The sequence below is a fragment of the Ranitomeya variabilis genome, chromosome 1 (genome assembly GCF_051348905.1).
Source record: "Ranitomeya variabilis isolate aRanVar5 chromosome 1, aRanVar5.hap1, whole genome shotgun sequence".
Taxonomy (NCBI): Eukaryota; Metazoa; Chordata; class Amphibia; order Anura; family Dendrobatidae; genus Ranitomeya; species Ranitomeya variabilis.
Window position 1 is genome coordinate 616,166,050 of NC_135232.1, and position 17,314 is coordinate 616,183,363.

At 47.8% G+C, this 17,314-nt stretch overlaps 1 protein-coding gene across 2 annotated transcripts in view; it reads left to right on the top strand.

The window, feature by feature from the left end:
- The window catches only part of PLCB2 (phospholipase C beta 2), a 185,863-nt gene that overhangs the window by 111,224 nt on the left and 57,325 nt on the right, over positions 1-17,314 (top strand). For both annotated transcript variants that reach the window (XM_077260657.1, XM_077260658.1), the window contains exon 5: positions 9,404-9,483. In XM_077260657.1, the coding sequence (XP_077116772.1) occupies positions 9,404-9,483 (80 nt within the window). The remainder of the gene's footprint in view (positions 1-9,403; positions 9,484-17,314) is intronic.

A 17,314-nucleotide genomic window follows, 5' to 3' on the forward strand; every position in this document is an offset into this window, starting at 1 on the left:
GCGCCGGCAGTAGCAGGGCACAGCGGTGACGTCACCGCTGTGCTGTGCTTTCACTTTCACTTTGCGGCGCTCAGTCAGTGTGGGAAGCGGACGCCGGGGGACGCATGTAAGTATGTACTGTTTGTTTTTTTTTACATTTTACGCTGGTAACCAGGGTAAACATCGGGTTACTAAGCGCGGCCCTGCGCTTAGTAACCCGATGTTTACCCTGGTTACCAGTGTAAATATCGCTGGTATCGTTGCTTTTGCTGTCAAACACAACGATACACGGCGATCGGACAACCAAATAAAGTTCTGAACTTTATTCAGCGACCAGCGACATCACAGCAGGATCCTGATCGCTGCTGCGTGTCAAACTAAACGATATCGCTAGCCAGGACGCTGCAACGTCACGGATCGCTAGCGATATCGTTACAAAGTCGTTTCGTGTGAAGGTACCTTTATACAAGAAAATCTCATGGCAGAGGACATAATCAAGGACACTAGATGTTCTCCACTAAATGTCACCTGCTTAACCCAGCAGGAAGTAGAGCATAGCCTCAAAATCACTAAAGTAGACCAATCCCCAGGCCCGGATGACGTACACCTCCGAGCAGTGCAGGAATTAAGTACAGTCATAGACAGATTGCTATTTCTAATACTCACAGATTCCATAATAACAGGGTCTGTACCACAGGACTGGCACATAGCAAATGTGGTGCTAATATTCAAAACGGGGACAAAAACTGAACTCGGAAATTATAGGCCAGTAAATTTAACCTCAGCTGTTGGTAAAGTCTTTGAGGATTTCCTAAGAGACAATATCCTGGGGTATCTCAAAAAGAATAACCTTGTGACCCAGTATCGACAAGGATTTATGAGGGATCGATCCTGTTAAACTAATCTGATCAGCTTCTATGAGGAGGTCAGTTCCAGACTGGACCAGGGAAATGTGGTGGATGTTGTCTATCTGAACTTTTCATAGGTGTTTGATTCAGTGGCACACAAAAGGTTGGTACATAAAATGAGTAAAATGGGAGTAGGGGAAAATATGTGCAACTGGGTTAACAACTGGCTCCGTAATATAAAACAAATGGTTGTTATTAATGAAACACATTTGGATTGGGTAACAGTTAACAGTGGTTAGTATTATGCCAGTGGTCAGGGTCACTTAACAGGGGTCAGTATTGGGACCTCTTTTTTAACATTTTAATTAATGACCTTGTAAGGGGCATATAGAGTAGAATTTCAATATTTGCAGATGATACTGAACTCTGCAAGGTAATCAACACAGAGGAGGATAAGTTTATATTACAGAAGGATTTAAGTAAGGTCGACGTCAAACTTACTATATGAAAAATCGGTCCGAAACTCCCTGCCGAGAATCACAGGAGTGTAATATGAGTGTCATGTGAGTACAATCCGATTTCTCACACCTAGCATCCGATTTACATCCGATTGCAATGCGATTTTAGCATGCGCTTTTACATACAGCAATTCTCTATCATTTACATATCGTTTTCAAAGGAAATATTCATCAAAACACACACATATATATACAGCTCTGTCAAAAATTAAAGAGGTCACTGCAAAATGTTCAGTTTGTCTGATTTTTCTCATTATATGTATATTTTTGAGTAAACTGTAAATTGTTCTTTTATTCTGTAAACTACTGACAACATGTCATACGTTCTTCGCAGACATGTTGTCAGTGGTTTACAGAATAAAAGAACAATTTACATTTTACTCAAAAATATACCTATAAAGAGAAAAATCAGACAAACTGAAAATTTTTGCAGTATATATATATGATAGATAGATAGATAGATAGATAGATAGATAGATAGATAGATAGATAGATAGATAGATAGATAGAGTAGATAGATAGATTAAAAGTTGGCAAATCATCTGCCACGTACAGTATAATCACAGAATGACAAGTTAGAATAGAATAGATAAAATAGATAAAAACACATAGAATGGATGTATACAGTATATACAGTATACACTCACTGGCCACTTTATTAGGTACACCTGTCCAACTTCTTGTTAACACTTAATTTCTAATCAGCCAATCACATGGCGGCAACTCAGTGCATTTAGGCATGTAGACATGGTCAAGACAATCTCCTGCAGTTCAAACTGAGCATCAGTATGGGGAAGAAAGGTGATTTGAGTGCCTTTGAACGTGGCATGGTTGTTGGTGCCAGAAGGGCTGGTCTGAGTATTTCAGAAACTGCTGATCTACTGGGATTTTCACGCACAACCATCTCTAGGGTTTACAGAGAATGGTCCGAAAAAGAAAAAAAATCCAGTGAGCGGCAGTTCTGAGGGCGGAAATGCCTTGTTGATGCCAGAGGTCAGAGGAGAATGGGCAGACTGGTTCGAGCTGATAGAAAGGCAACAGTGACTCAAATCGCCACCCGTTACAACCAAGGTAGGCCTAAGAGCATCTCTGAACGCACAGTGCGTCGAACTTTGAGGCAGATGGGCTACAGCAGCAGAAGACCACACCGGGTACCACTCCTTTCAGCTAAGAACAGGAAACTGAGGCTACAATTTGTACAAGCTCATCGAAATTGGACAGTAGAAGATTGGAAAAACGTTGCTTGGTCTGATGAGTCTCGATTTCTGCTGCGACATTCGGATGGTAGGGTCAGAATTTGGCGTAAACAACATGAAAGCATGGATCCATCCTGCCTTGTATGGAGCATCTTTGGGATGTGCAGCCGACAAATCTGCGGCAACTGTGTGATGCCATCATGTCAATATGGACCAAAATCTCTGAGGAATGCTTCCAGCACCTTGTTGAATCTATGCCACGAAGAATTGAGGCAGTTCTGAAGGCAAAAGGGGTCCAACCCGTTACTAGCATGGTGTACCTAATAAAGTGGCCGGTGAGTGTATGTCAGTGACACATACATATATATGTATTTATATTGCATAGAGAGATAGATAGAAGAAAAGCCGGTAATTCATCTGCCGTGTTCTGTAAAATCACTGCAGGATCCGACAGGATGGAAGAGATGGATTACATACAGTAAATAGAAATAGAATAGGTAGATATATAGATGTCAGTGACAAATACAATTAGTACAGTGTGTGCAAATTACTGTACATGTACTTAATTAATAAAAGATTATTGTTCGGAAAAAAATGGCTTGGGCTCCCGTGCAATTTTCGTAACCAGCAGAGGGTAAGCCGACGACTGGGGGCAAATGTTTATAGCCTGGGAAGGGGGTAATACCGATGGAGCTTCCCAGGCTATTAATATCAGCTCACAACTGTATACTTAGCCTTTACTTGCTATTAAAATAGAGGACCCCCCAAAAAAATGATGTGGGGTCCCCTTATAATTAATAACCAGCAAAGGCTATGCAGACAGCTATGGGCTGATATTAATAGCCTAGAAAGGGGCCATGGATACAGCTCCCACGGCTAAAAATATCAGCTCTCAGCCGCTCCAGAAAAGGCGCATCTCTAAGATGTGCCATTGCTGGCACTTAGCCTTGCTTTTCCCACTTGCCCTGTAGCGGTGGCAAGTGGGGTAATAGTTGGGGGGTTGATGTCATTTCTGTATTGTCTGGTGACATCAAGAAGCGAGGTTAGTAATGGAGAGGCATTAATAAGATGCCCCCATTTCTAACCCCATAGTCACATTGTAAGAAAACACAGACACCCAGAAAAAAGTCCTTTAATTGAAAGAAAGACACAGACTCATTAATAATCTCAATTAAACCATACTTACAACATTACCTAATTCCACCGAAGCCCTCGATCTCCTGTGAAAAAATTAAAATAAAAATAACAATAATAACAATAATATACCATACCTGTCGGCCGTTCTGTCTCGCGCCATAATCAATGTCTGGGGAGAATTAATTTTCAAACTGGACGGTGCCAAGATGCGACCATGCAGGCTGATAACCACTGGTGAATGAGATGCTGTGAGTGCCTCCTCAGTGACATCACTGAGGCTGCGTTCCCAGCCGGGCTGAACTGCGATGACCTCTGGACCATGGGAAAATTCCAATGATGACATCACCGCAGTTCTAGCTCAGTGTCTTCACATCAGATCACCGTTAAAAATGATCATGGTGATCTGCTGTGAAGACACTGAGCTTGAACTGCAGTGACCTCATCACTGACTTTTTCCCACGGTCCAGAGGTCACCACAGTTCAACCCGGCTGGGAGCGCAGCCTCAGTGATGGTCCAATCCTTATGGTCTTTGGCAAACTTCAGCCTGGATCTCCTTTGCTTCTCATTGATGAAAGGCTTTTTTCTAGCTTTACATGACTTGAGTCCTGCCTCTAGGAGCCTGTTACGAACTGTTCTTGCCAGGCACTTTACCCCAGCTGCCATTTGCCATTCCTTTTGTAGGTCACTTGATGTCATCCTGCAGTTGCTGAGTGATATTTGAATATGATGATGGTCATCCCAGTCAGAGGAGAGTCGCTTTCGCCCTCTGCCGGTCTGTAGCTTTGTTGTCCCCAGTGTCTGCTGCTTGACCTTGTTTTATGGACTGCCGTCTTAGAAATTTTAAGGATGGAGGCAACATTACGCTCACTGTGTTCCTCTGCTAGTAAAGCCAGAATTGAGCCCTTCTTTAACTCACTCAAGACTTTTCTCAACTCTTTTGGCATGGTTAAAAGTTATTTTTTCATTCCTATTACTTTTGGGATATTACTAGCACTTGTTTTGCCATCCAGCTTGTCCTATTGCAACAGGATTGTGAACACCATGGCAGGGTTTTTTAAGATTTCCTTCAAAATTGTTGGTACCCCTCGTTTAATGACAGAAAAATCCACAATGATTACAGAAATAACTTAAATCTGACAAAAGTAATAATTACCAGACCAATGCCCAGACCCCATAACCTCCCTATCCAACATCACTGAAGGGGGGCTTAATTGTCTCCTCTCCAAATCGCACCTCACCACCTGTGCGCTCGACCCCATCCCATCCCACCTCCTCCCCAACCTCACCACCACACTTATCCCATCCCTAACCCACCTGCTCAACCTATCACTAACTTCTGGCACCTTCCCTTCTGCGTTCAAACATGCCACAATCACGCCTATCCTTAAAAAGCCAACCCTCGATCCAACTGCTATGTCCAGCTATCGCCCAATATCGCTGCTCCCATTCGCTTCCAAACTCCTAGAGCAGCACGTCCACACTGAACTTTCCTCCCACTTCTCATCTAACTTGTTGTTTGACAATCTACAATCTGGTTTCCGCCCCATCACTCAACTGAGACTGCCAGGACCAAAATCACTAACGACCTACTTACCGCCAAAGCTACTGGACAATACTCTGTACTCCTCTTTCTAGACCTCTCCTCTGCTTTTGATACAGTTGACCACTGCCTCCTACTACAGATCCTCTCCTCCTTTGGCGTCAAAGACCTCGCCCTATCCTGGATCACCTCGGACCTTTCCAACCGCACATTCAGCGTCCCCCACTCCCACACTACCTCCTCATCCCACCCTCTCTCTGTTGGAGTCCCCCAAGGCTCTGTTCTAGGACCCCTACTCTTCTCAATCTATACACTTGGCTTTGGGACAACTCATAAAGTCCCATGGATTCCAGTACCACCTCTATGCTGATGACACTCAGATCTACCTCTCTGGCCCAGACGTCACCGCTCTGCTGTCCAGAATCCCAGAGTGCCTATCCTCCTTCTTCTCCTCTCGCTTCCTCAAACTCAATGTGGACAAATCTGAACTCATCATCTTTCCTCCATCCCACAGATCTTCCTTACCTGACCTATCTATCGCAATCAATGACATAATGCTTTCCCCCGTACCAGAAGTCCGCTGCCTCGGATTAACCTTCGACTCTGCCCTGTCCTTCAAACCGCACATCCAAGCTCTTTCCACCTCCTGTCGCCTCCAGCTCAAAAATATCTCCAGAATCCGTCCTTTCCTCAACCTTCAATCTACTAAAATGCTTGTGCATGCCCTCATCATCTCCCGCCTTGACTACTGCAACATCCTTTTCTGTGGCCTCCCTGCTAACATCCTGGCTACTCCTCCGCTTCCCCCCTCTGCAAATCTCTTCACTGGCTCCCATTCCCTCAGTGTATCCAGTTCAAATTACTAATACTGACCTACAAAGCCATCCATAACCTGTCTCCTCCATATATCTCTGAACTAATCTCCCGATATTTTCCCTCACGTAATCTCCGGTCCTCCCAAGACCTCCTTCTCTCCTCCACACTTTTTCGCTCCTCATCCAATCGCCTCCAAGACTTCTCCCAAATATCCCCCATCCTCTGGACCTCTCTGCCCCAACACGTCCGACTATCAACCACATTCGGATCCTTCAGACGGAACCTGAAAACTCATCTCTTCAGGAAAGCCTACAGCCTGCACTGACCCCGCTGCCTCCTCATCACTACCGAAGCTACCGCCTCACCAACACCGGAGCTCCTGCAACCCCCAACTTACTGTCTCCTTCCCCATAATCCTGCAGAATATAAGCCCGCAAGGGCAGGGTCCTCGCCCCTCTGTATCAGTCTGTCATTGTTAGTTTGTTTACTGTAAGTGATATCTGTAACTTGTATGTAACCCCTTCTCATGTACAGCACCATGGAATCAATGGTGCTATATAAATAAATAATAATAATAATAATAATAATAATAATAACTAAAAAATCTATGATAATGAACAAATGAAAGTCAGACATTGCTTTTCAACCATACTTCCACAGAATTAAAAAAAAATAAAACTCATGAAATAGGCCTGGACAGAAATGATGGTACTTTTAACTTAATATTTTGTTGCACAACCTTTTGAGGCAATCACTGCAATCAAACAATTCCTGTAACTGTCAATGAGACTTCTGCACCTCTTCACCGGTATTTTGGCACACTCCTCAAGAGCAAACTGCTCCTGTTGTCTCATGTTTGAAGGTTGCCTTTTCCAGATGGCATGTTTCAGATCTTTCCAAAGATACTCAATAGGATTTAGGTGAGGACTCATAGAAGGCCACTTCAGAATAGTCCACTGTTTTCCTCTTAGCCATTCTTGAGTGTTTTTAGCTGTGTGTTTTGGGTCATTATCCTGTTGCAAGACCCATGACTTGCGACTGAGACCAAGCTTTCTGACACTGGGAGGCACATTTCTCTCTAGAATCCCTTTATAGTCTTTAGATTTCATTGTACCCTGCACAGATTCTAGACACCCTGTGCCAGATGCAGCAAAGAGTCTCCTCCATGTTTCACAGTAGGGACAGCAGTTTTTTCTTGATATGCTTCATTTTTCCATCTGTGAACATAGAGCTGATGTGCCTTGCCAAAAAGTTCCATTTTTGTCTCATCTGTCCATAGGACATTCTCCGAGAAGCTTTGTGGCTTGTCAACATGTAGTTTGAAAAAATTCCAGTATGGCTTTTTTATGGTTTTTTTTGAACAATGGTGTTCTCCTTAGTCGTCTCCCATGAAGTCCACTTTGGCTCATACAATGATGGATGGTGCGATCTGACTCTGATGTTCCTTGATCTTGAGGTTCACCTTTGTTCTGCTTAGAAGTTTTTCTGGGCTCTTTTGTTACCATTCGTATTATCCATTTCTTTGATTTGTCATCAATTTTCCTCCTGCAGAAACATCCAGGAAGGTTGGCTACAGTCCCCAAATTTCTGAATAATATGTGTAGCTCTAGTTGTAAGGCGGCCAGAGTAGTAGTCGTGGCAACAGGATGTATTGTTCCCACACCCTGGCACCCCACAGATGAAATGTAAAGTCCTTTCTGCCTCATATGCAGGATGTGCAGCAGAACACTTACAGTCACTATCAGGGTCCTTTCCAATTCTGTCACTCCGGTTCCACGTATTCCACAAAATACCGCAGAGTCACAGTCCTTTTCCAACAGTTGAACTTTACTTATCAAGAGGGCATTCATTACATGGGCAGCACAAGTTATACACAAATACATCTTCTTCCTATCTCTCCCTGCTATCCAGGCAGTCTCCTTCTTTACTAGCAGCTCCGTCTCCCTTTTCCCTGCCATCCGGGCAGTCTCTTTGGACAATCCATGTCCCATCTGTGCCTTCCCCGTCACCAGCTCCCTGTCAGCCCCTAGTCCGGTTCCAATTGGGAAAGGTGCTGGGAATGCCATCTCAGCTGCTCCCGCCCTGGTCTTAGACCTCAAATCCTGCTTGGGGATGGTCCTGTTAAGCTGGTGCCCGATTGCACTACTCTCCTGCCCCTTCCTGCTATAGCAGCTTTATCCCCACGGCCTGCAACTGTCTGCTCCAAAGCGTCTCACACACCCTCCCTTGGCAAAGGTGCCTGGGCTTCTGCCTCTAATCAGGAAGTCCTTGTTCTATATCCCTGTGGCTCCTCCCCGCTGCTTAACCCCTGTGCTGCCTGTACCTTACTACACTTCTTTTTATTCTATACTGTCTCTATGATGCCCCTTCTACTCTAATCCCCTGTGGTCCTATACTATGTCCTAATCTATCCCTAAGCTTAAGCACAATACATAACAAATGCACCACATTACACTAACATTAAGAAACCGCACATTACATTAATAAACACTGAGGTGCCGCTCGTGTGAACAGCGTCCAGGGAGAGGAGGCACGTGAGAGTCCCCGCTGCCTCGTTACATAGTCACAGGAACATGAAGCTGCTTGGAGATTGTCTTATAACTTTTACCTTTGACATGTTTGTCTATAATTTTCTTTCTAATCTCCTGATACAACTCTTTCCTTTGCTTCCTCTGATCCATGTTGAGTGTGATACACACCATGCCACCAAACAGCACAGTGAGTATCTGTAGCCCTATATACAGGCCCACTCACTGATTCCAAGATTGTAGACACCTGTGATACTAGTTAGTGGACACACCGTAATTTATCATGTCCCTTTTGTCACATTATTTTCAGGGGTCCCATCATTTCTGTCCAGGCCTATTTCATGAGTTGTTTTTTTTTTTTTAATTCTGTGGAAGCATGGTTGAAAAGTAATGTCTGACTTTCATTTGTTTATTTGTTCATTTTCATAGATCTTTTATTTATTATTACTTTTGTCAGATTCAAGTTATTTCTATGACCATTGTGGGTTTTCTGTCATTAAAAGAGGGCTACGAACAATTTTGACCACATGTGTATGTGAAACTGGATGCATAAAGAGGTGAAAAAATATACAAAAGGTACAAGAAAGAAACGTCATGTTGAGCTTATTCTATATATTAACAAAAAGTATGCATTTACTGTGCTTTGTGAAAAATAAAATAATGTGATTGTGGGGACTGGGATTAGTCCTTGAAAGTAACCACTGCAGCTAATGAGCAGACACTGAGTAACTGCAGAACATTGCTGACTGCATTATAGAAAACCAATGCCAAGAGCGTACAAGTAGTAGTCTACAGTACAAAGAGGTTTTGAAGTTTTATAATAGGTCTTTTTTTTTGCAGGACTGGGCTACTGATATTATGACATACATCAAAAACCCTCTTCTAAACAATGCTTCTCGCTATTCCTTTTATGAGAAAATGTAAGTGCAAAAAAGTAGATGTATGGAGTGACCTGTAATGCTCTATGCTATGCTTTTAATCCCTTTAAGCTCCTTTACTTTTCAGAATTCTGGGGCAGCTGGTACAAAATCTTCAAAAGTTGAAAAAGTTGCCAACTATGTTGTAACGGAGTCTACCAAGCTGGGGTACCTCTTTCAGTACCACCCCGTGTTTCAGGAGGTTCACTTTGCTTTGGCTGGAGTCTGAATGAAGGACGCTGGCTGGAATTCCTTGATTACATGAGAGCATATAAAAGCTGACTGCTTCTCCACGTATTTCCAGTCTCACAACACTTTATTCACAGGACACAAAATATATCACACAGATACAGAGGGCAGGCAAAATGAAAAGCAGCAGGCCAGACATACTGTACATTACAATAGCCGCAGGGGGCCGGAGCCTGCCGATATTTACTGTGGGAATTACAAAGGTGGGGGGAGGACAGAAGGGGGATATCTTGTCCCCTCTGCCCAGGGGCGCAGCCTGTGGGCTGATGCATCTCACATGGAACCTATTATACATACATATGACTGCACAACATATTCTGGGTGCTGAGTGGTTCCATAACACATAACACGGCTCCCCTTTTCAGCGACGCGATCGGCATACACAGTCTGATCCTTAACGGGTTTGGGATGACCGAAGTTTACGGGGTTGGTACAAGTTCCGTTTGTCAACTTAGTCCATCGGCGTTACCGTTTTGTTTGCCGGGTCTGTAGTGGATGGTGAAGTCCAGAGGTTGTAGGGCTAAACTCCAACGCAGTAATCTGGCGTTGTCTCCGGAGACCCGATTAAGCCAGACTAGGGGATTATGGTCCATTAGGAGGGAAAACTGTCGTCCATACAAATATGGTTGCAACATTTTGAGTGCCCATACTACCGCCAGGCACTCCTTCTCGATGGCCGCATAGCTTACTTCACGGGGCAGTAGTTTCCGACTCAGGTAAGCTACCGGGTGTTCTTTGCCGTCCGGCCCGACTTGGCTCAGTACTGCCCCCAATCCAAACATAGAAGCGTCTGTGTGAACAAGGAAACGTTTAGTTGGATCGGGTGTGGCCAATGCAGGGGTATTGGTGAGGGCGTCCTTTAGCTGGCGGAAAGCTTCCTCCCACTCTGAGGCCCAGGTTACCTGGCGGGGTTGGTTCTTATGGGTCTGATCAGTGAGGGGCTTGGCTACGCTGCTGTAATTGGGAACGAATTTCCTGTAATACCCTGCTGTCCCTAGAAACACCATGACCTGGGTTTTAGTGCGTGGGGTGGGCCATTTGGCTATGGCCTCAATCTTGGCTGGTTCTGGTCGCTGTTTCCCACTTCCCACCCAATGCCCTAAATACTGAACCTCTGCTTTGCCCACGTGACACTTGTTTGGGTTCAGGGTGATTCCAGCCTTGTGGATCCTGTCCAATACTGTTTCTAGGTGATTTAGATGCTCTTCCCATGTCACGCTGTAGATGGCGATGTCGTCCAGGTAGGCACAAGCATAGTCCTGGAGACCATCCAGAAGCCGGTCAGCCAGCCTCTGGAAGGTCGCCGGGGCAGTCTTCATCCCGAATGGCATAACTCGAAACTGGAATAAGCCGAACGGGGTGGCAAATGCCGACTTGGGAATAGCGTGAGGACTAAGGGGAATCTGCCAGTAGCCTTTGCATAGATCGATGGTGGTCAAATACTTTGCCCCTGCCAGCCGGTCTAACAACTCATCCACACGCGGCATGGGATCCGTCACTGTTTTCTCATTGAGCTTACGATAGTCTACACAAAACCGTGTAGTCCCATCCTTCTTGGGCACTAACACTACGGGGGATGCCCAGGGACTATCTGACTCTTCAATGACCCCTAAACGCAACATCTCTTGTATCTCTTGTCGCATCCTTCTCGTACAGATTCAGGGACGCGGAAGGGGGGTTGTCGCAGGGGAGTCTGATCCTGGGTCTCAACCTTGTGTTGTGCCAGGCGAGTGTACCCTGGTCTCCCCGAAAACATCCTCTGTCGCTGCCTCAACAACTCCTCCGCCTGCTGTCTCTCCCGGGGGCCTAGGTCTTCACCCAAGTGTACCTGGTCCCATGTTTCAGACTGAGTCCTTTCCCCTAAGACATCAGGCAAGGGAAGTCCGGCTAAATCCTCTGCTTCAGATGCACAGATGGCCACTACCTCTTCAGGGTGCTCCCGGTAGGGCTTCAGCATATTCACGTGGAACATGCGGATAACCCTGGGGTCGTCACAATCGGTGACATTATAGGTGGTGTCGGCTATTTTCCCCACTACCTGGTAGGGCCCTTGCCATGCAGCTTGGAACTTGTTCTGCCTAGTGGGCTCTAACACCAGGACCTTCTGCCCTATTTCTAAGGTGTGCTCTCTGGCCCTCTGATCGTACCATACGCGCTGGTGCCGCTGGGCCACCTGCATGTTCCCACGTACAGCCTGGGTCAGCTCCTGTAGGTGGTCCTGGAATTCCAGCACATAGGGTACAATAGGTACCCCTTCTATGATGCCCTCCCCTTCCCAGTGTTCTAGCACTAAGTCTAGGGGTCCCCTTACCCGTCTCCCGTATACCAGTTCGAACGGGGAGAACCCCGTGGATTCTTGGGGCACCTCCCGATAGGCAAACAGGAGGTGAGGCAAGAATTTCTCCCAGTCCCTGTGGAGCGCCCCCACACCCGCAGGGCCGAGGGGTACCCGGTACCGGGTCTCTGAGTCTCTGCTCTGGGGTTGTCACGGTGGCTAGACCCGGTCCGTGGCCCTGTCCGTCAGTGGGGGACGTCCGGTGTAATAGGTGGTAGTAATGGTAGCGATGGAGCGGTACGGTTGTGGGGTGTAAGTCGCGGTAAATAACGAGGACACCAGGTTGCAGTCTCTTTACCTCTTTACTGGAGATCTCTGAGTCCTCAGTCCGGAACACGGTTCACCAGGCTACGCAAGTCCGGCCGGTCCAATGGCACCTCCAGAGTTCTCCTCTCAGGTGGAAATCTGTGCCTTCCTACTAGCGCTATGTGTTGTAGTCCTTCCCTGCTGTGCTCACGGAAAGTAACCCCACAACGGTTGTGTCTGTTTCTTAAGTTCCCTCACAACTCGATTTGATGTTCCTCTGTAATCCACCCCTTCCCTGTATTCAGGTTGGAATGGCACCCGTTTGTCAGGTAGGCCTGGAGTTCTTCCGGGACCCTAGAGTCGCCCCTCTCCCGCAATTGCCCCCCAAGACTTCATAGGTGATATGTGGTAGACAGCCCGCCTGAGACCGACTGTCCTGCCGCTGTTTGGAGTATGGCTTGAAGCTGTATTCTAATCCACTCCCTCGGCGTTCCGGCCACCGGTATTGCGCCTCAGCAGGGTGCTGCCTCTTTCAACAAAACCCCTGCTGGTATTCTCCTTCTGCTTGATCTCGTTTCTCACTCAGCACAATCTATCTCGCTTCTAGTCCTTTCCTGAGTCCCGCCGCTTCCAGGAGCCTGCGCGGACCCGTTACGTTCTTTCAATGCCAAGCCTCTGCCAGGATCCCACCCCTGGCAGAGACCCTACAGTCTCTCCCTTCACAACACCCCCTGCCACAGGGTGTTGCTCCGTTCAATCCCGTCAGCGTTCTCTTCTAACTTCCTGCCTGACCCCCAGTTTACCCACTATGGTGGGGAGTGGCCTAATGAATAGCACCCTTAGCTCCCCCCGGAGGCCCAGCTGTGAAACATATTGGTGTCTGTGATACCTGATTGGAGGAACTCCTTCGGTGCCATCGAACGTACCATGGCTCCCCTTAGTGGCAGAGCCACAGTACTGCAACGACCAGAACTCTGGGGCGCTGCACTCCCCCCTGGTTAAACACAGTACTCCGGGACTGGGAAGAAAAACAACAATACAGATTAGCAAACAGACATACAATTTTGTTGAGTGCAAAACAATAAGTATACTTGAACAGGCTTCCCTTTATGGGAGGTGAGGACACTTTTAACGTTACAAACATGGTCAACATTATAAATTACAGGCTATGCATAACTCCTGTTACCCAACCGGGTATTCTACTTAGTGCAAATTCTGGAACAATAAATTAACATTGCCTTTAAGAAACATACACTCTTAGTTTACCAAAGGCCTTCCTATAATCACATTACAGGGTAAGGTAACTTCACATTCTCCTACTTTGAACCTGCAGGACCGCCTGTCCCTATGGCACCAGACCTACTGCCTCTCCTTTCTTTTACAGGACCGCCCCGTTCAGCCAGGGCCTACTGCCTTTCGCTACTATACATAGTATAGACATAACATTCCTTTCATTTAAAGAACTCTGAGCCCGCTCTACTCGGCTCCTTTAAGGACTCACTCTCTAACCCCTACGGGTTCGCTTTCTGTCCTTAGTAACAAAGTAACTTTCTATGGGGATGCAGGGTTGACCTTCTATCCTCACCTTCATCATTACTTCCTTACTTTCAGCTATGCAGATCTCTATCTCTACCCCTACGGGCTCTCTGCATCTTTTCTTTCTGCAAAACATTATTTGGATTTCACATTTCAACAAATTCAACACATATAACTTAGCATGTAAAACAGTTACATTTCTTTTCAAGGCATCATTATGGCATTACTGTTCTGCAACAGTATCTCTCTCAAGTTCAGTTTCTCACATCCCCTTTAAGAGGGGACCAAGTCTTTCTGAGGTAGCTCGTTTTCTCAGCCTACCAGTCCATGCAAAGGTTCCGGTATGGTATCTTCGCAAAGTGTCTTTAATTAGAATCAGTAGGAACGGTATCTTCGCAAAGTGTCTTTGGCTCAAACCAATTGGGCAAATATCTTCACAAAGTGTCTTTGGCTAAAACCAGTAGGGAGCACCTTTAAGAAGGTGCAAACTATTTACAAAGGAAGTTCGAATCATGCACAGTCCATGATTTCTGCAGTTCTTTAAACTTGTGCAAAATTTTAGGAAAACTCAGAACAAACACAGGGATCCCGAGTCAACAGAGGGATCCATTAACCCTGGGCGGGTTTAGCAGCAACTTAAAGGAATAAAAGACAAACAGTAACTATTTACATTTTCATGGTATCGAGGTTTATTCTTCTTCTGGCGGCTCGGGCTCCTGCCCCCCAGCCACTGTGGTGCCAGCGTCCGCGGTTCGAACATGAAGATGAACTCGACTGGCCAACTCGGTGGCCGCAACCAGGCGCACCGTTGCAATGGTGACAAGATCGGGTGCTCCTGGGACCAGGTCCGAGGCGGTAAGAGTCGCGGCTCCAGACATACACCGCCGAACATTCCGTGCATACCACCCGAGCGGGTTCTGGTGGCGGCTGTAGGTCACTGAATCCCCCTTTTGCAATGGTTCTCCACTTCGGCCACAGCAGGGAGCCCTCACGTTACAGTGCGCAACAAAAACGTCAGTATCCAATCCTGGCTCGTGTATGAGGCCCCACCCCCTTTTTACATGGTAGGCCAACACAGTGCCCCGCCTTGTCACGTCTCTGTCATCCCATGCCGGGGGGGGTTGTTGTACTTTCGATGGGCCCATCGACTCAGCTCCTTTCCGTCCTTTCCACTGCAGAATCAAGCACTGTCTATATTGTTCCCATGTAAGCACCGCAAGAGTGGACCCGTTCTCCCGGGATCCATCTGCTCTAAACCAGGGGGTGTCCCACCGAAGAACTACTCCATCTAAGCTCACATCCACAGGCTCCCCCACTCCAGTCGACAGCGGTGGCACCATCCTCCCCAAGTCATCGGGGGATAGCACCATTAGCCCTGCCGAGATAAGTCGCTCCCTACTGCGATAGAGGTGGGTCATGGAAGCGGGCTCGCGGAGGGGAGCAGGGACGTCGGCCATACCTGCGCCTAATATGGTTCCATCGGTGTCGCTCCGGTCCGTTAACGAGGACGCTGGAGTCTGCTGCAGCCCGGACCGGGGCTCCTCCAATGGGATGCTCGGATTCGGCTCCGCTGGCTGTGGTTCCTCCTCCTCTAACTCCGAGGTCGGGATTGGTGGACGTAACTCCGCTGTTGGGTCCGCAGGCTTCCGGTCCATCTCCGGTGAAGAAGGGCAGGCCGGAACTGCTTCTTCCTCGCTCAGGCACTCGCCGTTCATCATCGCTGCCTGATAGTCGGTGGCAGTGCATGCACCTAACTCCGCCATTTCTCCGAGGTCGGGCTTCTCCGTCACCAGCCTCTCGCCGTTGCATATCAAGGGGTGTTTCTCTTCTGCTTTGGGGCAGGTCATTCCTCTGCAGCCAGAAGTGCAGGGGGCGGTAGCCATTTCTCGCGCCACACTGGGAGTCTCCGCCCATAACACGCCCTCCTTCCCCTTGGGTGTAGCAATGGCGGCGCCTTTTGGCGGGAACTTTTGGCGGCTAGTGGCGCAGCACAGTCTTGCAATAAAGTACAGTCCAAGCACAACAAATCACAGTCTCTAGGCACACATGACCTGACTCTTCAGGCTTAAGTAGATCCTGTTCGTGACGCCAAGTTGGAGCGCCCCCACACCCGCAGGGCCGAGGGGTACCCGGTACCGGGTCTCTGAGTCTCTGCTCTGGGGTTGTCACGGTGGCTAGACCCGGTCCGTGGCCCTGTCCGTCAGTGGGGGACGTCCGGTGTAATAGGTGGTAGTAATGGTAGCGATGGAGCGGTACGGTTGTGGGGTGTAAGTCGCGGTAAATAACGAGGACACCAGGTTGCAGTCTCTTTACCTCTTTACTGGAGATCTCTGAGTCCTCAGTCCGGAACACGGTTCACCAGGCTACGCAAGTCCGGCCGGTCCAATGGCACCTCCAGAGTTCTCCTCTCAGGTGGAAATCTGTGCCTTCCTACTAGCGCTATGTGTTGTAGTCCTTCCCTGCTGTGCTCACGGAAAGTAACCCCACAACGGTTGTGTCTGTTTCTTAAGTTCCCTCACAACTCGATTTGATGTTCCTCTGTAATCCACCCCTTCCCTGTATTCAGGTTGGAATGGCACCCGTTTGTCAGGTAGGCCTGGAGTTCTTCCGGGACCCTAGAGTCGCCCCTCTCCCGCAATTGCCCCCCAAGACTTCATAGGTGATATGTGGTAGACAGCCCGCCTGAGACCGACTGTCCTGCCGCTGTTTGGAGTATGGCTTGAAGCTGTATTCTAATCCACTCCCTCGGCGTTCCGGCCACCGGTATTGCGCCTCAGCAGGGTGCTGCCTCTTTCAACAAAACCCCTGCTGGTATTCTCCTTCTGCTTGATCTCGTTTCTCACTCAGCACAATCTATCTCGCTTCTAGTCCTTTCCTGAGTCCCGCCGCTTCCAGGAGCCTGCGCGGACCCGTTACGTTCTTTCAATGCCAAGCCTCTGCCAGGATCCCACCCCTGGCAGAGACCCTACAGTCTCTCCCTTCACAACACCCCCTGCCACAGGGTGTTGCTCCGTTCAATCCCGTCAGCGTTCTCTTCTAACTTCCTGCCTGACCCCCAGTTTACCCACTATGGTGGGGAGTGGCCTAATGAATAGCACCCTTAGCTCCCCCCGGAGGCCCAGCTGTGAAACATATTGGTGTCTGTGATACCTGATTGGAGGAACTCCTTCGGTGCCATCGAACGTACCATGGCTCCCCTTAGTGGCCGAGCCACAGTACTGCAACGACCAGAACTCTGGGGCGCTGCACTTGTAAGTCCTGGTAAAAGTCCCAATGAGTTGTTTTAACGTCCCGTTAAAGCGTTCACACAACCCATTAGTTTGTGGGTGGTACGGGGCGCTTCTAATGGACTTTACGCTGCACAGCTTCCACAGTTGGTTGGTCACCTCTGCTGTAAACTGGGTACCCTGGTCCGAGATAATCTCCCGGGGAAATCCAACCCGTGAGAAAACCTGGAGCAGGGCAGCC